The sequence below is a fragment of the Coregonus clupeaformis genome, chromosome 33 (assembly GCF_020615455.1).
Source record: "Coregonus clupeaformis isolate EN_2021a chromosome 33, ASM2061545v1, whole genome shotgun sequence".
Taxonomy (NCBI): domain Eukaryota; kingdom Metazoa; phylum Chordata; class Actinopteri; order Salmoniformes; family Salmonidae; genus Coregonus; species Coregonus clupeaformis.
Genome location: NC_059224.1, coordinates 22,756,155 through 22,783,385, shown reverse-complemented (window position 1 = coordinate 22,783,385; position 27,231 = coordinate 22,756,155). Strand labels below are relative to the sequence as shown.

At 42.9% G+C, this 27,231-nt stretch overlaps 1 protein-coding gene across 2 annotated transcripts in view; it reads left to right on the top strand.

Annotated features, from left to right (window-relative positions):
• Window positions 1–229: 229 nt before the first annotated feature.
• Window positions 230–27,231, top strand: part of nhsl1b (NHS-like 1b) — a 187,319-nt gene continuing 160,317 nt past the window's right edge. For both annotated transcript variants that reach the window (XM_045210203.1, XM_045210200.1), the window contains exon 1: window positions 230–756. In XM_045210203.1, the coding sequence (XP_045066138.1) occupies window positions 420–756 (337 nt within the window). In that variant the 5' untranslated portion in view covers window positions 230–419. The remainder of the gene's footprint in view (window positions 757–27,231) is intronic.

The following is a 27,231-nucleotide window of genomic DNA, read 5'->3' as shown; positions in this document are numbered from 1 at the left end:
TTCCGTGGAAAATAAATGCTGTTGGACACACATTGTACTTCACATTGTACAGGGATCCAGTCCGGATTTTCCATCCTGCCTAAGCTCGGCAGCAGGGGGAGGCAGGTAAACGTTTCTTCCCCGTTTCGCAGATACAGAAAGCAGACTCCAGTTCCAGTTACCACAGGTGGGAGTAGTTTTCCGAGTTTTACTCGTACTTTCCCCCTACTTTCCTCTGCTGGATCTCGTTGGATTTGAATAGACTTTGGGAGCAACGTCTCCATACAGCAGAATTTCGTATCTTTGAAAAATATGGCGGGATGTAAGGATCATGTAGCTTCACAAACAATAGCAGCATTGAATCAGTTTCTTGGGGTTTAATGTAGAAACCTTGTGACCGTAGTTTTTGTTGTTTTGTCTTCCCTGGAGTTCGTCAAAAAATGCCGTTCCACCAAAGAATCGTGGAGCCGCGGCATGTGTCTCGGTTGCCCGGGAGGGATGGCAAAACTTTGGGTGAAGAAGATGGGGCTTTCATAGTGGTGGATGGACGCAAACTTCGGAAGCCTGTTTTATTTACAGCGTTGGATGAGGTTTGCTCTCATACAATGATAAACATACTTCACCAACTTTCCGACCTATCACGAAATGCAAGCGACATATTTCTGGGGATTGAGATGGAGGCTGGAATGGTATTTCAAAGATCCTGCAGGATTCAAGTGCGCCTAGAAACTTTACACAATGCTGTCATCAAGTTCGATCACAAGAAAATCAAAATCCGTAAGTGTGATCCTAATATTGTTTTTGGTTATCTTGCATTCGACACTAAATATTGTTGAAGCAGCTTTTTTTAGACTACCCAGTCAGTCCCAATGATGTTTATAAATCATTGGGCAGTTCTTGTATACAGTAGCCTAGGCATACTGTTAAAAAGTAATAAGTGTATCCAATATGCTGTGTACAGCATCATAATGATAGTTTTGTAACATAAAATGATGCAGCCATTAATACGAGACTATTAGTATTATTTTATTTAATCATGAGAAAAGATATGTTACTTTAAACTCTTATAATGCAGTAAGCTACTTGAGGATAGCTAACGGGGTTTTTCATATTTGAATGAATGAATAACAGATTGTCACATAGTATTGGTAAAAACAAGAGGAGGGCGTGCCACTGTCGATTAAACACATGGCGTGTGTTTGAGTTAGGTTTGAAGTTATGCTAATACGGTTATTCTACGGGCGTGAGTCCTGTCAAATGTGATCGATTTCCAGCAATGCACTGACCATCTGCGCGAGCTGGGGCGCCTGTGGCTAGGGGGCTTCAAAGTAAGCTTCAAAGCGACATTTGGACCTCGGAGCGGGCGCGCCAACGACCAACCTTCTCACAAGCCGAATGCTTCTGTCTCCAGTCCTCAAAGATGAACGTGAAATCAATTCCCTGTTTGATAGCCTAATTGTTGTCCCTCCACAATCCACACACTATCTTATTTTGAGGGTAGGGACTTATGTTGAAGCTGACTCAATTGTATCTTCGATTTATTTATTTATAGCATATGCTCTTATCCAGAGCGACTTAAGGTACTGAGTGAGTGCATACATTTTCGTACTTTTTCGTGCTGATGCTTGTCTTTGACTTTGGCATGTTTTGGTTGTTTTGCTTCCTTGTGCCAGCCAGCCAGCCAGCCAGCCAGGCAAATATACTTGTCATCCTGCTGCATTGATATGGAGGAAATCCACTGAGTAAGCAAACTGCTATAACACTTAACTTTTTACCACAGCAAACTACCTGATAGTACCTGCCTACTAGTAGTGTGTCAATGTTTAGAATCTGCCAGGGAACTGTATTCCTGTTGTGTATTTGTATTTAGATGATTTAAGCAAAAGGCAAATATTTAGATTAATTTACATTTCTTCAGTAGCTTGTTGGGAAACACAGAGTTGACCATTTCAGAAAACATTAGTTGTCAGGTTGATGAATTTCCTCCTGGCTTTGGCCTGCATTTACACACCACACACACACACCTCTTTATGTTTGAATCTACATCCCATGTCAAAATCCTGGGTGAATCCTAATTCAATTTCCTCCAGTGTAAAACTTAGTCAAGAGGAAGTACAGTTTAACAGTCTTTTCTTTGTCTGACTTCATCAACTAAAACACCAGACACCATGACCACCTCCCATTGAGGAGGACTTATTCACCAACAGTTGTAGACTCAGACTGTAGCCTACTTCTTCTCCTCAAAATTCTCTGCTGTCTCCTCCACCCCAGTGTAACACACACGAGTTAGACACAGTTTATAGAGTATGTATGATGAGTAACATACAGTAGGTTATATGCTGAACTCAATGGAATCAGTCATCATAATGATACTGAAAGGCAAGTGCTCCAGCTGGTATATAATGTCTACTACTTGACATATAACATTTTTACTCCCTAACACCAAAGACCAGATTCAACTTGTTGTCAGAAAGCCCACTTAATTAACCCTCTGATATCAGATACCCCACTTTATTAACTCTTTACACAGCCTGTGATACCAGATACTCTACCCACTGGTTAAGGCAATACACCAGAGAGACAGTTTTAATAAACCAGATACCACATGATACTAAATACCACCACATAGCCCAAACTGTTATTACCCAACCTCATTCTCCCGGGGTGGAGGCTTAGGCCTATAGTTATTACCCAACCTCATTCTCCCAGGGTGGAGGCTTAGGCCTATAGTTATTACCCACCCTCATTCTCCCAGGGTGGAGGCTTAGGCCTATAGTTATTACCCAACCTCATTCTCCCAGGGTGGAGGCTTAGGCCTATAGTTATTACCCAACCTCATTCTCCCAGGGTGGAGGCTTAGGCCTATAGTTATTACCCAACCTCATTCTCCCAGGGTGGAGGCTTAGGCCTATAGTTATTACCCACCCTCATTCTCCCAGGGTGGATGCTTATAGTCCCCGGTTAGCAGCTCAATCCCCAACAGATTTCCCCATAGAACCTGGGATTCCAACCGGGTTCAGCAACCCTCCAGTTGCTGGCCAGCCTCTCCCTTTCCATCCTTTAGTCCAGTGTTTCCCAGCTCCAGTCCTCCAGTGAATCAGGTGAGTTTGTCCAGGGCTACAACAAAAATGTGTGCTGTTGGGAGTACTGGAGGACTGGAGTTGGGAAACACTAGTCTAGTCTAAGCTACCTACCGCTCCTAATGGGAAAACACCTGGCCCTACATCAGTTTACCTGTGGTGGTGTTGTTTAAGCCCAGCTAATTGGTTAGTGAATCCAGTGCAGGTCTTTTCTAGTTTAGGCAGGAAGCTTTAGACAAGGTGTGAGAGAGAAGTCTGGAATGTGGTTACATAGTGGAGCTTTAGTGTCCAAGAGAAGCTCTGGCATGCTTTAAATGACTGCCTTAGGTTCTATTACCCCCCCACATACACTTTGATCATATATTAAAATAAGCTCGTTATGACAATTATTATTATTATTATATTACTACAGTTATTGAAATATTCGACTGAGTAAAGTTGAGTTTAGTCTGTGCTCTGACTAGGCAAGTCTAGAGTCATTTAGTGCTACGATAATTATTTTGTACAGAGACAAAGCCACTGTTGCTATGCTAAAGCTAGCCAATACCATACCCTACTCTGGGTGTGGGTCGGTATACATAATCTCTGCATGGGAATGGATCACGTTACTCACCAGGGGCAAGAGAATAGCAACAAGAGGGGCCCCTAGCTGCTTGGGGCTTGACATTTGGGAAGGGCATGTGTGTTTGTATGTGCGTGCGCACATGCTCCTGAGTTTGTCTGAGTGTCAGAGTTCATTGTAGTGGCATGGTCAGTGGTCTCTCTCTCTCTCTCTCTCTATCTATCTATCTATCTATCTGTCTCTCTATCTATCTGTCTCTCTCTATCTATCTGTCTATCTGTCTCTCTCTCTCTCTATCTGTCTCTCTCTCTCTCTCTCTCTATCTGTCTCTCTCTCTCTCTCTCTCTATCTGTCTCTCTCTATCTGTCTCTCTCTCTCTATCTGTCTCTCTCTCTCTCTCTCTATCTGTCGCTCTCTCTCTATCTGTCGCTCTCTCTCTATCTTTCGCTCTCTCTCTATCTGTCGCTCTCTCTCTATCTGTCGCTCTCACTCTATCTGTCTCTCTCTCCCTCTCTCTCTCTCTCTCTGTCTTTTTCTGGAGGGAAACACCTGAGTGAATAAAGAGTTAGGTTAAGCAAAGCCTAGTTGTTTAGCCCTGTTAGCACCTCAGCCCTCACAAACAGGTCACTGCCACGTCTGAACCTCATCCAACACAATAACAACTTCTGTTGCTTCTGATGGCTCAGTAGGCATGGAGCAGGATGCTATCAATACCAGAGTTGTTGGTTTAATTCCCACATGGGCTATACTCAATGATGTGTTAACTATAGGCCCAAGTTGGGTAAAGATAAAAGCATCTGATTATTGCTTAATGAACTTGGTATTACCATTTGAGCTATGCTGAAATTGGCACTATGTAATTAGATGGAATTAAATAGTGCCTGTCTTTCCCATTCAATCTCCTCATGCATCTAGCTAGATCAACAACACAACTATTCAGTGCTTGTTTTCTCACATAAACTGAAATTAAGTAAGTGTTTAGAATTTTAGCAACCAGGAAATGACAGAGCGATGTCTACATTGGCCGCTTGCGCCAGTCTGCCATTGTTCGTTGTCTTCGAGTAGGAGATGACCATGCCTTTTAGTGACGCCGATGTACGAGAGGGAGGGTGCAGTTTTCCCATCTTGACAACAGAAGCTGGTCTGGCTTTTGTTGTCAAATAGAAAGTCAGCATTTTTAGAATGCGATTTTGTGTTGGTCCAAAATAATTTTGTTTGTGAAAAAATATAATTATACTATTACTGCAGCTATATTATGGATATTTTTTGAAATTACAATGCAAAAATTCTACATCTAGCTCCTTTAAGTCTACCATATAATAAGCCAATTTCTGTCATTTGTTAGAAACGGCTGTGCCAAATATAGAGGGTTTTGTCTTTGAGTAGGGAGTTGTGTGGGTTATTTTAATGTGGAAAGTGGGTCAAACAGTATTGAAGGTTAATTGGAGTGTATGGCCTCCCTTTTCGGATAGCTTAGGACACACACACACACACACACTACAAGACTGCCTAGACGGACACATATATTCAGATGTCTGCTGATGACCACTATCCACACACCAAAGTGGTCACATTCCTCCCCTTATCCCTCTCTGATATTTATAGATGTGTATGTCTTTGCTCGTTCGCCTCTCATCTCTCACACGCTATCATGTGGAGTGTGTGTGTCTGCCTGGGTGCTTCTCAAGGACCTTTGTGTGTGTCTGATACTTGTCATGGAATCACTCTATTACTGAAGGACATGACGGCAGGTCTGGGATCAGTCTGGTTCAGAGTCTAAGTTTAGACAGCTACTGTACTGCGTCTACTGTGTGCACACCATGGCCTATAGTACCCATACCTGCCTCATGGTAATGATGATAGCTATAGTACCCATACCTGCCTCATGGTAATGATGATAGCTATAGTACCCATACCTGCCTCATGGTAATGATGATAGCTATAGTACCCATACCTGCCTCATGGTAATGATGATAGCTATAGTACCCATACCTGCCTCATGGTAATGATGATAGCTATAGTACCCATACCTGCCTCATGGTAATGATGATAGCTATAGTACCCATACCTGCCTCATGGTAATGATGATAGCTATAGTACCCATACCTGCCTCATGGTAATGATGATAGCTATAGTACCCATACCTGCCTCATGGTAATGATGATAGCTATAGTACCCATACCTGCCTCATGGTAATGATGATAGCTATAGTACCCATACCTGCCTCATGGTAATGATGATAGCTATAGTACCCATACCTGCCTCATGGTAATGATGATAGCTATAGTACCCATACCTGCCTCATGGTAATGATGATAGCTATAGTACCCATACCTGCCTCATGGTAATGATGATAGCTATAGTACCCATACCTGCCTCATGGTAATGATGATAGCTATAGTACCCATACCTGCCTCATGGTAATGATGATAGCTATAGTACCCATACCTGCCTCATGGTAATGATGATAGCTATAGTACCCATACCTGCCTCATGGTAATGATAATAGCTATAGTACCCATACCTGCCTCATGGTAATGATGATAGCTATAGTACCCATACCTGCCTCATGGTAATGATGATAGCTATAGTACCCATACCTGCCTCATGGTAATGATGATAGCTATAGTACCCATACCTGCCTCATGGTAATGATGATAGCTATAGTACCCATACCTGCCTCATGGTAATGATGATAGCTATAGTACCCATACCTGCCTCATGGTAATGATGATAGCTATAGTACCCATACCTGCCTCATGGTAATGATGATAGCTATAGTACCCATACCTGCCTCATGGTAATGATGATAGCTATAGTACCCATACCTGCCTCATGGTAATGATGATAGCTATAGTACCCATACCTGCCTCATGGTAATGATGATAGCTATAGTACCCATACCTGCCTCATGGTAATGATGATAGCTATAGTACCCATACCTGCCTCATGGTAATGATGATAGCTATAGTACCCATACCTGCCTCATGGTAATGATGATAGCTATAGTACCCATACCTGCCTCATGGTAATGATGATAGCTATAGTACCCATACCTGCCTCATGGTAATGATGATAGCTATAGTACCCATACCTGCCTCATGGTAATGATGATAGCTATAGTACCCATACCTGCCTCATGGTAATGATGATAGCTATAGTACCCATACCTGCCTCATGGTAATGATGATAGCTATAGTACCCATACCTGCCTCATGGTAATGATGATAGCTATAGTACCCATACCTGCCTCATGGTAATGATGATAGCTATAGTACCCATACCTGCCTCATGGTAATGATGATAGCTATAGTACCCATACCTGCCTCATGGTAATGATGATAGCTATTGTACCCATACCTGCCTCATGGTAATGATGATAGCTATAGTACCCATACCTGCCTCATGGTAATGATGATAGCTAAAGTGTTTTTCATAGATTGAGATCAAAGTGTCTCTAAAGTAATGTTTATAACATAGTAAGGAGGAACACTGATGTGGCTCTAATTTGTTGTTCATGTTGTCAGCCATGTTTTTTTAGTCCTGTACACCCACCTTTTCAACTGGTTTCACATGTTGCTTCCAACGACACACACACACACACGGACCAGAACTAGGGTTAAGGGGCTCCTTCTCTCCTCCTGTTGACCTACAGCAGTGGAGAACGAGGTAACATAACTGTTATTCTTCTCTCTCACCTTCTGTGCCCTGGCATGGCCTGGGTCCCTCTCTCACCCCTCTGTGCCCTGGCATGGCATGGATCCCTCTCTCACCCCTCTGTGCCCTGGCATAGCCTGGGTCCCTCTCTCACCCTCTGTGCCCTGGCATGGCCTGGATCCCTCTCTCACCCTCTGTGCCCTGATATGGCCTGGATCCCTCTCTCACCCACCCTGGGGGGTCTGAGGTAGCGTGAGATGCCCACACTGACTCTTTCTCCCACTGCCCCCCAGAGCCATGGCTCTGCTGCTCCCTCCATTCTGTCATTGGACCTTGGTTGCATTTTAGAACCCGTCTGGCTGCTTCCATTGGCTGTCTTTGGTGGGAAAGAGTTTGTGGATTCTCATAACGTCCTGACTGGCTTTTGTCCGGTAGAGATGGCAGCATGGAGTGAAGTGTGGCCAGGAGACGTGGAGTTAGAAAGAGGTGTGTGTGCGCGCGCCTTTGTGTGTACAATAGGTCACAATGTGGAAAAGAAACCCAACCGTCACCACTGGTAAAAGGGAAAAGTGACCCCAATGACTTTTTCTCTTACTTCCATGCTAATATTCTGACTTTGTTATGTAACATTTACTGTTCCTAACGGGAAGAACCTCCTAATCTGTCTCATCGGAAATTGATTTCATGCTGACGTAGGATGGCTGAACCATGACGCTGTACTGTATTGTAAGACTTAAAGTCAACGGAAAGCCGGTTTCCCCCTTCTTTTCTTTTGATGTAAGGATTAAATCCTAGTGTGTGTGTGTGTGTGTGTGTGTGTTAGGAGACGGTCCAGTAGAACCAGTCTAGTGGTAAGCCTGTGAGAGCTGTAGGATTAAGGGTTGGATCTAAACGTGTACAGTTGTAGAGAGTGAGGGTGCCTTGCCTCTTGTCTTCCTATCAAAGGTTATCCCTATCATTCTCTCTCTCTTTTCTGAATCCATGTCTTTCTTGTCAAACTGGGTCAGTGGGGAGATGGCCTTTTACAGTGAGACTACGTAGTACCTACGCACATTGTATGGAGAATGCACACACACACACACACGCACAAAACTTTAACAAAGTGCTCTGCCATCATCCAGTCCAGATGCGCGCACACAAACATTGTGTGACCATCCGACAGGGACATACAGTGTACACACACTCATCCCTGGTTCTATCTGTGGTTGGAGTACCAGAGCCAGACTGGCAGACCTAGAAGGGATGCTGACCAGTGGGTAATCTGGGGCTTTACCCAGCCCAGGGAAGATGAGCACGATTTAATCCCCTCTAGGGTGGCCTGTCCCTGGGGTAGGAGCCAGAGAGGGAGTCGGTCTACTTCCATCTAGTCCCGTAGTCCTATATAGCTCAGTTGGTAGAGCAAGGCGCTTGCAACGCCAGCGTTGTGGGTTCGATTCCCACGGGACCAGTATGAAAATGTATGCACTCACTACTGTAAGTCGCTCTGGATAAGAGAGTCTGCTAAATGACTAAAATGTAAATGTAGCTCTCTCCACAATCACTACAGCATCAATGTTTTCTCTGGCTTTTATCACACTCACCGTCACACACACACAGCTCATTGAAGGGTTTGTGTTAGTTCAGCAAGGGTTCAGGCTACGTTGTGTTCTCTTATCCCTAAGTTATCCCTTTCTATAACTCTAGTGTCTTTTCGTGAAACGGACACAAAATCACTTAGAGTAGAAAAAAACAAAATGTCCAGATGTTCAAATTGATAACATTTGGGATGAAGACAGAAATAAACAAACACCAGAATGTAGAAAGAACATTGTTTTAAGAGTGTTATAGCTGTATTACGTAAATACAATATTTTGACTGTTGTTGGTCAACAGTGTATAATGTGTGTAATGTGTATAATACACTCTCCTTTTCTTCAGTAGTGTCCGTTTTAAGTGCATCAATCGTCAAAACGCTCTCTTTTACTCTCGACTCCTCCTCTCTCTTTCCAGATCTGTTTTGAAGTCTCTCTTCCTCCTCTTTTCACCTCTCCCTGTTCATTCATATGGCTTCCAGGCCTCTCTCTGCTGTCTGTCCATCCCTCCCTCTGCCTGGAGCTTTGATGTCAGAACTGATACAGCCACTCTGGCCACTACAAAGACATAACAACAGGACACTCTCTTTCCTCCCCTTCATCTGTTCAGGCGCTGGATGTACTCTCTCTCTCTGGCTTTCTCTCTCTCTGGCTTTCTCTCTCTCTGGCTTTCTCTCTCTCTCTCTCTCTAGCCATCCATTCCTGCCTCTCTCTCTCTCTCTCTCTCTCTCTCTCTCTCTCTCTCTCTCTCTCTCTCTCTCTCTCTGCCAGGTGCTGTTTGTTTGTCAGGTGTGGACGTTTGGTAGCAGGAAAGGTTATCTATCCTAGGTGTGTGTGTTTGCCTATGTGTGTGTTCGCCTGTTTCCACCAGCATGTGTTTCAGCACCTCTTAACCCTGGCTATTGTGACCGACAGTTTTACAGCTGAAACTCGCCCACGTTCCTCCATTTTATTTCCCCTCAAAGGCAACGTGAGTGGGTTTTTCCATAGCTGTGACCCTGAACTCTCTTATGGACCAGTGTCCTGTCTAAAGGTGTTGAGGGATGCTGATTGGTGCCTAGACCCAGGGCTCACTCATTGGTCATTGTGCTCTGTAGTGTTATAACAGTGTCTTCAGAAAGTATTCACACCCCTGGACTTTTTCCACATTTTGTGTTACAGCCTGTATTTAAAATTGATTAAATTGAGATTTTGTGTCACTGGCCTACACACAATACCACATATTGTCATTATGTTTTTAGACATTTTTACAAATTAATGAAAAGCTGAAATGCCTTGAGTCAATACGTATTCAACCTTTTTTGTTATGGCAAGCCTAAATAAGTTCAGGAGTAAAAATGTGCTTAAAAAGTCACATAATAACTTGCATGGACTCACTCTGTGTGCATTAATAGTGTTTAACATGATTGTTAAATGACTTACCCATCTCTGTACCCCACACAATTATCTATAAGGTCCCTCAATCGAACAGTGAATTGCAAACACAGATTCAACCACAAAGACCAGTGAGGTTTTCCAATGGCTTGCAAAGAAGGGCACTTCTTGGTACAGCATTTGTCCTATTGTGTGTCCTGCATATCCCAACTCCCCCTGAGACACCATGTGAGTGTAGGGTCACGGCCAGGGTCTGTACATAATACATGAGATATGATAACGGATTATCACCCATGCATAGACAAGTGGATCAGGGAAATGATACCTACTGATTAAGATACACTGATAAAGCAACAAGTCGTGTGTGTATATTTCTATTTAATGTTTTTATTTCACCTTATTTAACCAGGTAAGCCAGTTGAGAACAAGTTCTCATTTACAACTGCGACCTGGCCAAGATAAAGCAAAGTAGTGCGATTTAAAAACAACACAGAGTTACACATGGGATAAAACAAAACATACAGTCAATAACAATATGGTATGTATCATTGGTTTGTACAGCGAACAATATTGTCCTGCAGACTACTCTTTTTAGAAAATAGGAATTTCATTATTTTGTTGCTAAGCAGCTAAATAACAGAAGTACTGTTTCCTCAACAACATCTTCAGTCACATGAAAAAAAGCATTTTAATTGAAACAGAGCCACAATAATACTCATTTTACTGACAGCTGGTTATGGCATCGCACAGAGGATTGCTGCTCCATTAGTGACCACACAGAGAGTTGTGGTGTTGTGACATTGCATCCTGAATGTAGCTTTTCTCCAGTGCGTGTGCCTCTATCCATACCCATTACTACTGATGGAGCTCATTTCTCCAGTGTTTCTGTGTGTTTATATTAAAGAGAGGCTGACATCACATGGAGGTGAACAGTGCTCTCAGAAGTCCAAACACTGGTACCTGTAGTCCTGTCTGTGTGTGTTATCTCTCTAAGTGCTTACCCTGCTATTGATAAAGTTACCCTTTAAATAATAATAAGAGCAAACACAGTTAGACTCTGACCACACCCTACTGTGATTAACACACACACACACACACACACACATACACACACACACACTGTCCATGTGAGTTGTTGCAGCAGGTGGAAGTTAATTTTACAGTAATCTCTGTTAACCCTGAAGTAAAATCTTGCGTAATTTGGCCAGCTGAGTGATTAACGTCTGAGTTCCGGTAAAAACAATGTCTCCACCCTCGCAAAAGGAAACTCTAAGCCAAAGCAACCCCCCCCTTCTCCCAATCCCAATCCGTGTGGGCACATGCGTGAAGCGAAGCAGTTTAAGCATCGCCTTCGCCCAATCCTGATACGTCCAAATAACCAGTGACAAACCCCAAAACCGGAACTAATGCTGCTTGCTTCTCATGCATCCAATTCAGTCCCAGCAGATTCTTCGGTCTACACGCAGAATCTGCCCACAGGAGATTGATCTTATAGAAACACAAAGCTTGTTGTTGTCATCCTGCTTCTACACTTTACTGCTTTTATGCACAAGGGAACACTGTAACACACACACACATTGTGGACCCCAGGAAGAGTAGCAGCTGCTTCTGCAAAAGCTAATGGGGATCCAAATAAACAAATAATAAACACACACACACACATTTCTCCAGTGTTTCTGTGTGTTTATATTAAAGAGAGGCTGACATCACATGGAGGTGAACAGTGCTCTCAGAAGTCCAAACACTGGTACCTGTAGTCCTGTCTGTGTGTTATCTCTCTAAGTGCTTACCCTGCTATTGATTAAGTTACCCTTTAAATAAGAGCAAACACAGTTAGACTCTGACCACACCCTACTGTGATTGATGACACACACACACACACAGCAGGTGGAAGATCATCTTACAGAAACACAAAGCTTATTTATTGTTGTCATCCTGCTTCTACACTTTACAGCATTTATGTACAAGGAAACATACTGTACACACACAATAGGGTTGTCACGATACTAGGAAGTAAGGAAGCTCCTAAACAGTCCTAATGTTGGAAAAAACAGCCTTATGTTGTCACCCAGAGTCACATTTGTTTATTTTTAAGATTAAGATTAAAGGCCCAGTGCAGTCAAAATTCTGTTTTTCCTGTGTTTTGTATCATATTGTACAACAGCTGATGAAACTAACACTGTAAAAGTGTGAAAAAATGTGATCATTGTTTTTTCCTGATAGTTGCTGGTTCAAAAAATACAATCTACACAGGACCTTCTAATCAGCAGGTTTGCATGGGCGGGAGTTTTGGCTTTCCATGGTGACATCCCCATGCGGTCAATTGGTTAATAGACCAATAGCAAAAATAGTTCCAAACCTCTCTGCCAATAACAGCTAGATTTCAGTTTATCCTTCCCTACTCAGACCACTCCCAGAAAGTCCTAGCTAAACTTTTGCTTGAGAAATAGTTTTTAGCTAAAAAGCTATTTTTCCCAATTTTAATGGAAATGTTTTACAGTAGGGTATTTAATTGTTACCCAGAAATGATTTTATATTGATATAAAAACTGCTGCATTGGGCCTTTTTTAAGATCACTTTATTCCAACCGAAATTTGACTTCAGCTTTATCCCAACCCCTCTGAAAGACATTCATACATACAGTGCCTTACAAAAGTATTCATCCCCCTTGGCATTTTTTGTTGCATTACAACTTGTAATTTAAATGGGTTTTTATTTGGATTTCATTTAATGGACATACACAAAATAGTCCACATTGGTGAAGTGAAATGAAAAAATAATTACTTGTTTTATTTATTAATTTAAAAAATAAATAACAGAAAAGTGTTGCATGCATATGTATTCACCTCCTTTGCTATGAAGCCCCTAAATAAGATCTGGTGCAACCAATTACTTTCAGAAGTCACATAATTAGTTAGATTGCACACAGGTGGACACAGGTGTCACATGATCTCAGTATATATACACCTGTTCTGAAAGGCCCCAGAGTCTGCAACACCACTAAGCAAGCGGCACCATGAAGACCAATGAGCTCTCCAAACAGGTCAGGGACAAAGTTGTGGAGAAGTACAGATCAGGGTTGGGTTATAAAAAAATATACAGAAACTTTGAACATTCCACGGAGCACCATTACATTTTTTAATAATGGGAAGAATATGGCACCACAACAAACCTGCCAAGAGAGGGCCGCCCACCAAAACTCACGGACCAGGCAAGGAGGGCATTAATCAGAGAGGCAACAAAGAGATCAAAGATAACCGTGAAGGAGCTGCGAAGCTCCACAGCGGAGATTGGAGTATCTGTCCATAGGACCACTTTAAGCCATACACTCCACAGATCTGGGCTTTACGGAAGAGTGGCAAGAAAAAAGCCATTGCTTAAAGAAAAAAATAAGCAAACACGTTTGGTGTTCGCCAAGAGCCATGTGGGAGACTCCCCAAACATATGGAAGAAGGTACTCTGGTCAGATGAGACTAAAATTTAGCTTTTTGGCAATCAAGGAAAACGCTATGTCTGGCGCAAACCCAACACCTCTCATCACCCTGAGAACACCATCCCCACAGTGAAGCATGGTGGTGGCAGCATCATGCTGTGGGGATGGTTTTCATCGGCAGGGACTGGGAAACTGGTCAGAATTGAAGGAATGATGGAATAGATACAGGGAAATTCATGAGGGAAATCTGTTTGTCTTCCAGAGATTTGAGACTGGGACGGAGGTTCACCTTCCAGCAGGACAATGACCCTAAGCATACTGCTAAAGCAACACTCGAGTGGTTTAAGGGGATACATTTAAATGTCTTGGAATGGCCTAGTCAAAACCCAGACCTCAATCCAATTGAGAATCTGTGGTATGACTTAAAGATTGCTGTACAGCAGTGGAACCCATCCAACTTGAAGGAGCTGGAGCAGTTTTGCCTTGAAGAATGGGTAATAATCCCAGTGGCTAGATGTGCCAAGCTTATAGAGACATACCCCAAGAGACTTACAGCTGTAATTGCTGCAAAAGGTGGTTCTATAATAGTTATGCACGCTCAAGTTTTCTGTTTTTTTGTCTTATTTCTTGTTTGTTTCACAAGAAAAAATATTTTGCATCTTCAAAATGGTAGGCATGTTGTGTAAATCAAATGATACAACCCCCCCAAAAATCAATTTTAATTCCAGGTTGTAAGGCAACAAAATGGGAAAAATGCCAAGGGGCGTGAATACTTGAATACCTGAATACAGGTTGGAGCAGTGGGCTACCACACTGGGCGCCCGTGGAGCAGTAGTTGTGGGGGGTTAAGTGCCTTGCTCACAGGCACAACGGCAGACAATGGCATCTAGGATTTGATAGCAGCAACCCTTTGGTTGCCAGATCTTTCCCATCAGACCCGGGATTTGAACAGGCACCCCTTCGGTTTCTGGCTCGCCTATCTAACTGCTAGGCTACCTTTGCAAGGTATAGCACACAATATTTGACATAAAGTAGGTTTTTAAAGGATCATAAAGTTAAGTCTGCTTTGTCAAAGAATATCTGGGATCGTAGTATCGGGATACTGGTATCGTGACAACCCCCCCCCACACACACACACACACACACACACACTGCTGAATGAGGACTGGCTCAGGATAAATAAACAGGGATTTTCTGCCGCATCTGCCACTCATGCTATGACCCCCCCACCCTCCTCCCCTCAAACTCTGACAGACAGACACACACACGCACAGAGACATCATATCCTCATGATTCGCATTACAGCCTGTATAAACACACTGTAGTGGGCCTCATGTCCTGCTGGGCCCTCAGTCAGAGGAAATACCATTACATACACCACAGTCTATGGACAGGCTGTAAGGCCAGCTCCTCCTCTAGTACACATTACTGAACTATGCTTTAGTCTTCAGTCTTCACTTCATTGGAGCTTGAGCTCTAGTGTTCGGTTGGTATTACTGAATTGGTTCATCTGTGATCAACTTCCTGTTGAAAATGTATGTTTTTCCACCTCTCATAACGTCGATATTTGAGCTCTCACTGAGACTATTGTCAATGAGTGTCCCAGTTTTTGTGAGTGGGTCAGATGGGCCCCTTTGGCAACACAGTGAGATGGTAACATTATAACCCCCCCCCCCCTTCTTCCCGTATAGTGACATGACATCATGATGACAGTCAGTGCCAGGGGGTTAGTAGTTGTGGAGTGTTCACCCAGACGGTTGTGGTGTTGTGTGTCAACCAGGACAACACCCAGCGTGATTTGAATGTCTCCACTTCTCCAGGTCAGCCATGACGTATAGTAGAGTAGTAGGTCAGCCCAGCCCTCACACCATAAACCAGCATTGGGCTGAGGCCTCTATAGCTTTATGGGATACTGCCTTTGTGTTAACAGTGCATTTCATGGATTCTCATTCACTAAAGTGACGAGTAGGCTATCGTGTCATAATGGACTGGGTAATTTGAGCAGTAACGCATTGTAATGTGCGGTATATGTAATTGTATTAATTGTAATGTGATACAATGGGGTTAGTAATGTGTTATAGGGTTGTGGAGGACTGGAGTAAGTGTAACTAAAAGGGATTATAATAGGTTTGTATTGGCAGCGCTGCAAAGCATCTTCACTGACTATCAAGCCTTCCTGGAAAACATCCTCCGGAGGTCCTCTCTGACACAGAAGACAGCTGTGTGTGAGTGTGTGTGCTTGACAGAGGTGTGTGTGAGAGAGATAAAGTTTGTGTGTTTCGTCTGTTTGAGAGAGAAAGTGTGAGAGAAATCCCTTTCAGCATTTCTGTTGGCCAGTTCCTGTCTTTCTGTCTCTCAGACGTTCTTATCCCCTTGGTTTCTATTCTGTGGGATCAGGATGGGTTGGACTAAAAATAAAAGACTAGCTTGACCTCTGTTTCCCTCTCTCTCTCTTCTCTGTGTTGTTTTATGTGAGTGTTTCCCTCTGTTCTCTCTCTCTCCCATCTCACTGGCCTCTCTCTCATTGGCCTGTGTGTTATACTGGAGGGGTTGAGGAGTGTGTTTTGTTTGGAGCTCTTTGACTGCAGCTGGACACTGTTGTGGAGGAGGAGAGGATGGAACAGGATAATTAGTGACAATATAGAACAGGATAGATTAAGCTGCTATATTAAAGTGCTGCTAATCAGTAGTTGAAGTTAAACAGCAAGATCTCACACACACACACTTCATTAGTTCCTTGCCTAGATGTTACTATGCTTTGACTGCGCTCTATAGAGTCAAACACCACTTGTTTCCAACTCTTTTGTTGCTAATTCCTTGGCCTGAGGCAGAAACTGTCCCTGTCGTCCGTCATGGCGTGTCTGTCCCCCCAGAACACTGAGAACTCTGTGTACGCTCCAGTGTGTACCTAGTATCTCTGCTGAGAAAATAGGGCTATATGACATACTCTACACAGGAATCTCTGTGTGTGCTTCTTGTCTGCTTCCCATGTATCAAACCCAGCTGTCTGTCTCTCTCTACAATGCCATTGACATAGTGCACCATTCTGTCAACCGCAAATCTGTGCCATGCTCATAGACGGGTTGGTTCTTTAGCAACAAATCCGACGCGTGCGCAACTATGGGGCAAAACAGACAGGGTTGGCTTAAATTGTTGACAACGTAAACTATATATTAAGTCTCCAATTTTCATTGAAAACATAAATACATTTGCACAATGAGCAGTTGTTGTCTCTCAAATACATTGTTACTGTTGTTGGTTAGCTAGCTAGTGAATATTAGCCATATTAGTATTGACAAGAAATCAGTCAACACCTGAAATCAAGACATGGTATCAAGAACAAGCTGAAACGAGCCACTTGTGAATCCGCACATGGCAGTTTCTTGTCAATCTTGCTAGTAATTTGGCCATCAGGAATCACAACAACACGCTGACTTGGAAGCGTGCACATTGTTTTCATGACAGCTAACCCATCGATGCACAGAAAAGAAGTCTGCTTAAACCTAGAGGAATTATTTTGACCTGTTGGCATGTGCATGTTTAGCTAGAAACAGCTTGACCTCAACAATACAGAGAAAACTTTCTGATTTAAATCTGGAGATTTGTTTTGATCTCTATCTGTTTGGCATGTGCTTGACTTGTTGAGCTCCTAACAATCTGGCAGGATTGACCAGTATGTTACATTATGTTTGGCATGTGTGTCTAGGAGCTGGTCTGAGACCATGGTTATGTCATGTCTCTGGCAGGTCTGGCTGTCATAACTGGCCCCAGATCAGTGTATCAGTGGTTATTCCTCTACAGGGGTTTACTGACTGAGTGATGTGACGATGAAAGCAGATGTCTGTCAGTCCGCCCTATCCAAGCACTGCTCTTTACTACAACCAGACGTTCACTATCTCTCTCTCTGGCTGTTGGTCTGTTTCCCTCTCTTTCTCTCTCTCTTTCTTTCTTACTTGCTCTCATTCTCTCTCTTTCTCTTTCCTTTTTCTTCCCTTATTCTCAGGCTACCTCTGTCCAGTTCTTTACAACAACCAGATGAGAGAGAACTCTTCTTTCTGTCTTTACTTACATGCCAAAATGTCTAGAAGTTGACAGAATATATACGTTTCCCTGATTACTGAGTATGTAACATACTCACGGTGTCTCTCTCCTCCAAGTCCCTGGTGTCTGGTGCGTAACTTTTCTGCGCTACACCAAGTTGATGAGTGTGGAAAGGAGAGGAAAATCCAAACCACCTGCTGCTTCCTGTAATGCCACCGACACACAGAAACAGGACTTTATAGGATGTAAGCGGAGAACGTTTATGGTTGTGATGCGGTTTATTAAACATGAAGGGACCATAAAGTACCGTGGAGGCTTAGGACCGCAGAGAAAAAATGGTGGTTATAATACTGTACTGACGTGGCTAACACACAGACACACACACACACAGTGGTTACAGAGTGGGACCGTGTCGTAATAACTCACAAGGCATATGCAGTGATCCATGTCATAACTCACAAAATGGCTCAAGTCTACTGTATAATAATAACTCATTAAATGTATGCTGCTAGCTGGTTCATATTCATAATAGGCAGTAGCAAAATGGTAAGGAAACATAAAGCTTCTCTTTCTCTACAATGGAAATGTTTTCCCTCATTGTGCGCTGATGGTTGGGTCGACACAGTCAATCACGTAGTGCTACCCTAACCCCAACCCTAACCCTAACCCCAACCCTAACCCTAACCTTAGGGTGTTCTTTTGTAGGCCATATGTAAGATCCTTTAGCTGGGCCCTCCCAGGCCTTAAGTGGGGATTTTCAGAGCCAGTGGTTGGAATTATGAATATGATTTTATAGAGCAGAGTATTGTTGATCTCCAGGACTTAAGCCCTGGTACAAGTCCTGTTACAGCATGTTGCTGAGGATGGCAGGGCACAGAGGCATTAGAATGGGCTGTTATTCTTTACCTCTGGAATAGTGGTGTGGTGGAGTGCCGTTGCTCTAGGGCAGGGGTGTCAAAGTCAAATGGACGGAGGGCCAAATAAAAAATTTAGCTACAAGCCGAGGGCCGGACTGTTCGAATGTTCATTGAAAATTTTTTTCCTGGTGTATGATACAATGATAAGCTGTCAGCTCACCTGTCGCGTTTTCCTCTTGCATCTTTTCCTGTATCTTCGCCACCAGTCCGCTCCTGTGTCCACACATCGCAGGTGCTCCGTCGGTTGTCAAACCCACGAGTTTTTCCCAAGGCAGCTCCATCTCATTTACACATCTTGACACCTCTTCATACAAATCATGCCCCGTAGTTGTGCCATGCATAGGACGTAAAGCCAAAAACTCCTCTGTCACGCTTAGGCTGGAGTCCACTCCGCGGATGAAAATTGACAACTGGGCAATGTCAGAAATGTCGGTGCTCTCATCCACAGCCAAGGAATATGCAATGAAATCTTTTCCCTTTTTCACAAGCTGCTCTTTTAGATTGATGGACAACTGGTCTACTCTCTCGGCAATGGTGTTTCTGCTCAGACTCACATTTAAAAAGAGTTGCCTTTTTTCTGGGCAAACTTCGTCACAAACTTTAATCATGCAGTTTTTGATGAAATCCCCCTCCGTAAATGGCCGGGCTGATTTAGCGATCTCTTCTGCCAAAATAAAACTGGCCTTGACAGCAGCCTGGCCTTGTGATTTGGCTTTTTTGAACAGAGCCTGTCGAGATTTGAGGCCTCGTTTTAATTCCTCTGCCTTTTGTAGCCTTTGTTCCATGTCCATATTCTTGTTTTTGTCCGCGTGTTTCGTTTCATAATGTCGTCTCAGATTATACTCTTTCAGTACCGCCACACTTTCTCCACACAGAAGACACACAGGTTTTCCAGCTACCTCCGTGAACATATACTCCGACTCCCACCTTGTTTGAAACCCCCGGTTCTCAGTGTCCACCTTCCGTTTTGCCATTTTTGATGGGTATCTGAAAGTTAATTTTACTGTGATGCTGACGACTGCTGTGCCAATAAATATTGAAATGAAGCAGCCTACTGCTCGGTGCGTCACCGTTGCATTGTGGGAAATGTAGTATTGGTGCGTGTAAAAGATCTGCGGGCTGCCGGCTTGCTGCGGTCTGCGGGCCGGTTCTAATAATAAATCAAGATCATCCCAGGGGCCGTAAAAAACCTTCTCGCGGGCCGGATGTGGCCCGCGGGCCTTGACTCTGACATATGTGCTCTAGGGTGATGGCTCCTATTTGTTGATTGAGAGGTGGGTTCAGTACAGGCAAGAGTTGCTTGTTAAAACAAGAATAAGTAACCAACAACTGTTTTCACCAAAAACCCAGGCTAGACAATATGTGAAAGTGGCGTGTCTCTTTTTTGGCGTTTTAAGTATAGTAGTTGTCTCACGTAGCTTTGGGATATGACCAGCTGTTTGTGTGTGTGTGTGCTTGTGCGTGTGTGCATATGTGTGTGTATGTTGAACTTGGCCAGACTTTCTGTGTCTCTCAGACGTTTTATCCCCTTGGTTTATTCTGTGGGATGAGAATTGGTTTGACTAAAAATATAAACCTGTGCTTTTCTGTGAGTCAGCTGGCTCTTTTTTTCTTTAAGCAGTTTTTCCTCCCTCGTTCTTTCTCTGCCTCAGTGGAGGTTTCTGTTGTTTGAGTTGGACACTCGGACTACAGGTGTTTCCTCCTGTGTAGAATGAGGGTCAATTCCACTAAACTCAGGAGTTGTCCTAAGGTGAAACTGAAGTGTCCTGTATTGAAACTGAACCTTTGAGAAAGTGTCAGGAAACTAAATGGAATTGAGCCCAATACTGGTGTGGTCAATTTTTTTATTGGTATTAAGTTACTGCTCTCACCTGGTGTTTGTGTGTGTGTGTCACCAACTGCCAAGGTTTTAGGTGTGTTTGGCAGCAGTGATTTCAGCACACTATTTATAATACTGAATTATCTGATACCTCCATCAAGAGTTTGGGTTTGTGTCTGTTTGTGTGTGTGTGTTTTGAGTGTCTGTTCTAGAGGAGGGAATGTGTATTTGTGGTTTTTGCATGTGTGTTGGTGAGAGTTGTATATAGGTCTATTTGTGTGTGTGTACGTCAGTAAGTAAGTCTGTTTGCCTTAATGTGTGTCAGAGGCCTAAATGATAAAACACTCATCCTGAATTTAACCATTTCACCTTTGAACTCAATTCCCCCCATCATCCCTCACCTCCTTACCACATCAAGCCCTACACACGGACCATTCCCCCTCCCATCCCCATCCGTTATCTTGACTCACTCTCTATGGGGCCTGCGGCTACCACATAAAAGCATATCACCCCCCCACCCCCTGCACTCAGCCCAGCCTAGATACCCTTTAATGAGAGAGAGTGTGCGTGTGTCTGAACCCCCAGAAAGACCCCAGAAACGTCCCTATATGCCCCTATCAAATCAAATCAAATCACATGCACCGAGTAGACGTTACCGTGAAATGCTTAATTACGAGCCCTTTCCCAACAATGCAGAGTTAAAAAGGAAGAAAAGATTAGCAAAAAAGGAAGGAAATAGTAACACAATACAATAACAATAACGAGGCTATATACAAGGAGTACCGGTTCCGAGTCAATGTGCAGGTAGTTGAGGTAATATGTACATGTAGGTAGGGGTAAAAGGGACTAGGCAATCAGGATATACTGTATAATAAACAGAGTAGCAGCAGCGTATGTGAAGAGTGTGAAAGTGTGTGTGTGTGTGGCGTCAATGTGTGTGTTTGAGCATATGTAATGTGTGTGTTGGAGTGTCAGTGTAGTATGTGTGGGTAGAGTCCAGTGAGTGTACATAGAGCCATTGCAATAATAACAAAATCTGTTAAAAGGGGATCAATTAAAATATCCCCAAAGGGTGACTGGAGAGTGTTGTGCCTGGTCCGGAGGTGAAGGAGGAGGGAGGTGAGCCGGGTTAATAAGCCCAGGACAGGCCTTTGATCCTGGGGGAGCTGTGGTCCTCTGGGCCCCTAGACCCTGGAGGTGTGGAGATGGGGCTGGCTTTTTTGTGTTCTGAGATGGGAGGTAATGAGAGCCTCTGATTTAAATGTCAGCCCCAGGCAGGGAGAAAGATCCATTCCTCTCTCTTTTATCACTTCATCTTTTATTCTCTTTTTCTTGCTGGCTGTCTCCATCTTTCTTTTTTCTATCCCACTCTGTTTGTTTTTCCCTGTCTTCCTCTCTTCCCCCTCCCTTTCTCTCTCTGTCATAAATAAATATAGGACAATGGAACACACACTCTGTCAGCCATGTGGACTGACGGATGGATGGTTTCCTGCTTGTCAGTGTGTGTGTGCCATTATGCCCTGGCACTGCTTCCCATCCTGTCTCGTATGTACACACACACACACAGGAACTCAACAGTAGCATGATATAGCGTCCCTATAAACAAGCCTAGTGTCTCCAGCCTCCCCATGTTAGCAGAACTCAACACACTCCCACACACAGCTCTGGTACGACAGACAGCTACTGGACTGTCTCATAACCTCTCTCTCCTCTGTCTCTCCCCTCTCGCTCTCTCTCTCTTTTGCTCTCTCTCTCTCTCTACACGCACTGAGTGTACAAAACATTAAGAACACCTTCATAATATTGAGTTGCACCCCCACCCCCTTTTGCCCACAGAACAGCGAGTGACTGTGTGACTAGCATCCGTTGTCTCTCTCTCTCCTCCCTGTTGCAGCGACCACCACAGAACATCAACAGTGTGTATCACACTGTCCATGTTGCTGAAGCTGCAACACAATTACAGCCGTTTCTGACTGAAAAGTTATGCTTAACGAAATTCCTAATTTGTTTAGGAAAAACATTTTCTATTCCCTCAACCCTTGCTCTCTTTACGTGACACATGTATGCATCGAATGCACATGACCAATAGGACCTGACCTATAGCATATCATAATCACATCAATACATTGGTTATAACAACCTCTGAACACTGTAACACATGCAACCAAAAAATGGATGCAGAGGACGTGACATATAAACTCGAAATGGGGGAAGGTTTACTGGTTGCTCAGGAGGTAAAGGGGATGTCTGATGTGTGGAATAAATTTGACTAGTTGTTGAAAATACTGGAGATCAAGAAAAGAAGGGAAGGAGCAAGCGCTACGTGCATATTATGTGTGCCAAACAGGTGCTGTTAGATTACAATATACATTTTCTGACCATTTGGAACAATGTAAACAACACTAAATAAATTATAAGCGTACCAGAGAGTCTGTTGTAATGTTTTTTTTGTAAAGCCTTAATTACAGCAAAGACTAAAAACAGTTGGTCGCTTTGTTATTTTAAAACTAAAATGCTTGATTTGCATTTCAAATCATGAATGATTAGTATGCTGTGTGATGACATGAACAAATCATTTTTTTTATTTTTAAATTTTTTATTTTATTTAGCAGACGCTCTTATCCAGAGCAACTTACACGAGCAATTAGGGTTAAGTGCCTTGCTCAAGGGCACATCGACAGATTTTTCACCTAGTCGACCTTTCGGTTACTGGCACAACGCTCCTAACCACTAAGCTACCTGCTGAAATATAGGCCTAAGTAAGTTATGGTATTAAGATTAAACAGGATGCGCTCTTAGGCCTACAGCTCAGTGGTCTTTATACAAGGCTGCTATACTAAGCCTACTAATGATAATGACATTACTTATTATTATGATGATGATGATGATAATAGTAATAATAGTAATAATAGTAATAAAAGAATAAGGAGATCAAGGAAAACAGAGGGTTATTATTCTTATCATAAATATAATTTTCCTGACAATTTGGAACAGTGGAAACAACACTAAATAAATGATAAATAATACCATAGAGGCTGGTCTAACGAAAAAAAGTGTAAAGATTAAAAACAGCCGAATTTGTGAAATTGTTTATACGACATGGTTGCATGCGGCTTGGTGCTCACTGAATCAGTAGGCTATTAAATAAACACTCAGATCCTACTTCTGTTGCCTCTTTGTCTTATTTCTGTAGATATACAGCTCTGGAAAAAATTAAGAGACCACTGCAAATTTGTCTTAAATCAGCATCTCTACATGTATGACAGCCATTCCATTCCAGTGTCTGAATTCCAACACAGGCACACCTCATTCTACTGAATTAGGTACTGATTAGGTGATCACATGAACCAAATCTTATTTAACGAGGAAAAGTGTAAAAACCACTGCTGTGGTCATCACTATCCTCTTGCAATAGGACCAGCTGGATGGCAAAAACAGTGGTAATAGTACCTCAAAAGTAATATTAATCAAAAAATATCTACTGACCATGCCAAAAGAGTTGAAAAGGAAAGTTTTGAGTGAGGAAAAGAAGGGTTCAATTCTGGCTTTACTGGCAGAGGGATACAGTGTGCGTCAGGTTGCTTCCATCCTTAACATTTCAAAGACGGCGGTTCATAAGAACAAGGTCAAGCAGCAGACATTGGGGACAACACAGCTACAGACCGGCAGAGGGTGAAAACGACTCTCTACTGACCGGGATGACCGTCAACTCATTCGAATGTCACTCAACAACCGTAGGATGACATCAAGTGACCTACAAAAAGAATGGCAAACGGCAGCTGGGGTGAAGTGCACAGGTAGGACGGTTCGAAACAGGCTCCTATGGGCAGGGCTGAAGTCATGCAAAGCTAGAAAAAAGCCCTTCATCAATGAGAAACAAAGAAGAGCCAGGCTGAGGTTTGCAAAAGACCATAAGGATTGGACCGTAGAGGACTGGAGTAAGGTCATCTTCTCTGATGAGTCCAATTTTCAGCTTTTCCCAACACCTGGTCGTCTAATGGTTAGACGGAGACCTGGAGAGGCCTACACGCCACAGTGTCTCGCACCCACTGTGAAATTTGGTGGAGGATCGGTGATGATCTGGGGGTGCTTCAGCAAGTCTGGAATCTGGCAGATTTGTCTTTGTGAAGGACGCATGAATCAAGCCACGTACAAGGTTGTCCTGGAAGAAAACTTGCTTCCTTTTGCGCTGACATTGTTCCCCAACTCTGAGGATTGGTTTTTCAAGCAGGACAATGCGCCATGCCACACAACCAGGTCAATCAAGGTGTGGATGGAGGACCACCAGATCAAGACCCTGTCATGGCCAGCCCAATCTCCAGACCTGAACCCCATTGAAAAAATCTGGAATGTGATCAAAAGGAAGATGGATGGTCACAAGCCATCAAACAAAGCCGAGCTGCTTGAATTTTTGCGCCAGGAGTGACATAAATTCACCCAACATCAATGTGGAAGACTGGTGGAGAGCATGCCAAGACGCATGAAAGCTGTGATTGAAAATCAGGGTTATTCCACCAAATATTGATTTCTGAACTCTTCCTAAGTTAAAACATTACTATTGTGTTGTTTAAAAATGAACATGAACTTATTTTCTTTGCATTATTCGAGGTCTGACAACACTGCATCTTTTTTGTTATTTTGACCAGTTGTCATTTTCTGCAAATAAATGCTCTAAATTACAATATATTTTTTGGGAATTTGAGAGAAATTTTGTCAGTAGTTTATAGAATAAAACAAAAATGTTATTTTTACCCAAACACATACCTATAAATAGTAAAACCAGAGAAAATGATAATTTTGCAGTGGTCTCTTTACATTTTTTCCACAGCTGTGTGTATATATATATATATATATATATATATATATATATATATATATATATATATATATATATATATATATATATATATATATATATATATATACAGTGGGGAGAACAAGTATTTGATACACTGCCGATTTTGCAGGTTTTCCTACTTACAAAGCATGTAGAGGTCTGTAATTTTTATCATAGGTACACTTCAACTGTGAGAGACAGAATCTAAAATCCAGAAAATCACATTGTATGATTTTTAAGTAATTCATTTGCATTTTATTGCATGACATAAGTATTTGATCACCTACCAACCAGTAAGAATTCCGGCTCTTACAGACCTGTTAGTTTTTCTTTAAGAAGCCCTCCTGTTCTCCACTCATTACCTGTATTAACTGCACCTGTTTGAACTTGTTACCTGTATAAAATACACGTGTCCACACACTCAATCAAACAGACTCCAACCTCTCCACAATGGCCAAGACCAGAGAGCTGTGTAAGGACATCAGGGATACAATTGTAGACCTGCACAAGGCTGGGATGGGCTACAGGACAATAGGCAAGCAGCTTGGTGAGAAGGCAACAACTGTTGGCGCAATTATTAGAAAATGGAAGAAGTTCAAGATGACGGTCAATCACCCTCGGTCTGGGGCTCCATGCAAGATCTCACCTCAGCCCAGAACTACACGGCAAGACCTGGTCAATGACCTGAAGAGAGCTGGGACCACAGTCTCAAAGAAAACCATTAGTAACACACTACGCCGTCATGGATTAAAATCCTGCAGCGCACGCAAGGTCCCCCTGCTCAAGCCAGCGCATGTCCAGGCCCGTCTGAAGTTTGCTAATGACCATCTGGATGATCCAGAGGAGGAATGGGAGAAGGTCATGTGGTCTGATGAGACAAAAATAGAGCTTTTTGGTCTAATCTCCACTCGCTGTGTTTAGAGGAAGAAGAAGGATGAGTACAACCCCAAGAACACCATCCCAACCGTGAAGCATGGAGGTGGAAACATCATTCTTTGGAGATGCTTTTCTGCAAAGGGGACAGGACGACTGCACCGTATTGAAGGGAGGATGGATGGGGCCATGTATCGCGAGATCTTGGCCATCAACCTCCTTCCCTCAGTAAGAGCATTGAAGATGGGTCTTGGCTGGGTCTTCCAGCATGACAACGACCCGAAACACACAGCCAGGGCAACTAAGGAGGGGCTCCGTAAGAAGCATCTCAAGGTCCTGGAGTGGCCTAGCCAGTCTCCAGACCTGAACCCAATAGAAAATCTTTGGAGGGAGCTGAAAGTCTGTATTGCCCAGCGACAGCCCCGAAACCTGAAGGATCTGGAGAAGGTCTGTATGGAGGAGTGGGCCAAAATCCCTGCTGCAGTGTGTGCAAACCTGGTCAAGACCTACAGGAAACGTATGATCTCTGTAATTGCAAACAAAGGTTTCTGTACCAAATATTAAGTTCTGCTTTTCTGATGTATCAAATACTTATGTCATAAAATAAAATGCAAATAAATTACTTAAAAATCATACAATGTGATTTTCTGGATTTTTGTTTTAGATTCCGTCTCTCACAGTTGAAGTGTACCTATGATAAAAATTACAGACCTATATATGCTTTGTAAGTAGGAAAACCTGCAAAATCGGCAGTGTATCAAATACTTGTTCTCCCCACTGTGTGTATATATATATATATATATATATATATATATACAGTGGGGAAAAAAAGTATTTAGTCAGCCACCAATTGTGCAAGTTCTCCCACTTAAAAAGATGAGAGAGGCCTGTAATTTTCAAAATCACATTGTAGGATTTTTTATGAATTTATTTGCAAATTATGGTGGAAAATAAGTATTTGGTCAATAACAAAAGTTTCTCAATACTTTGTTATATACCCTTTGTTGGCAATGACACAGGTCAAACGTTTTATGTAAGTCTTCACAAGGTTTTCACACACTGTTGCTGGTATTTTGGCCCATTCCTCCA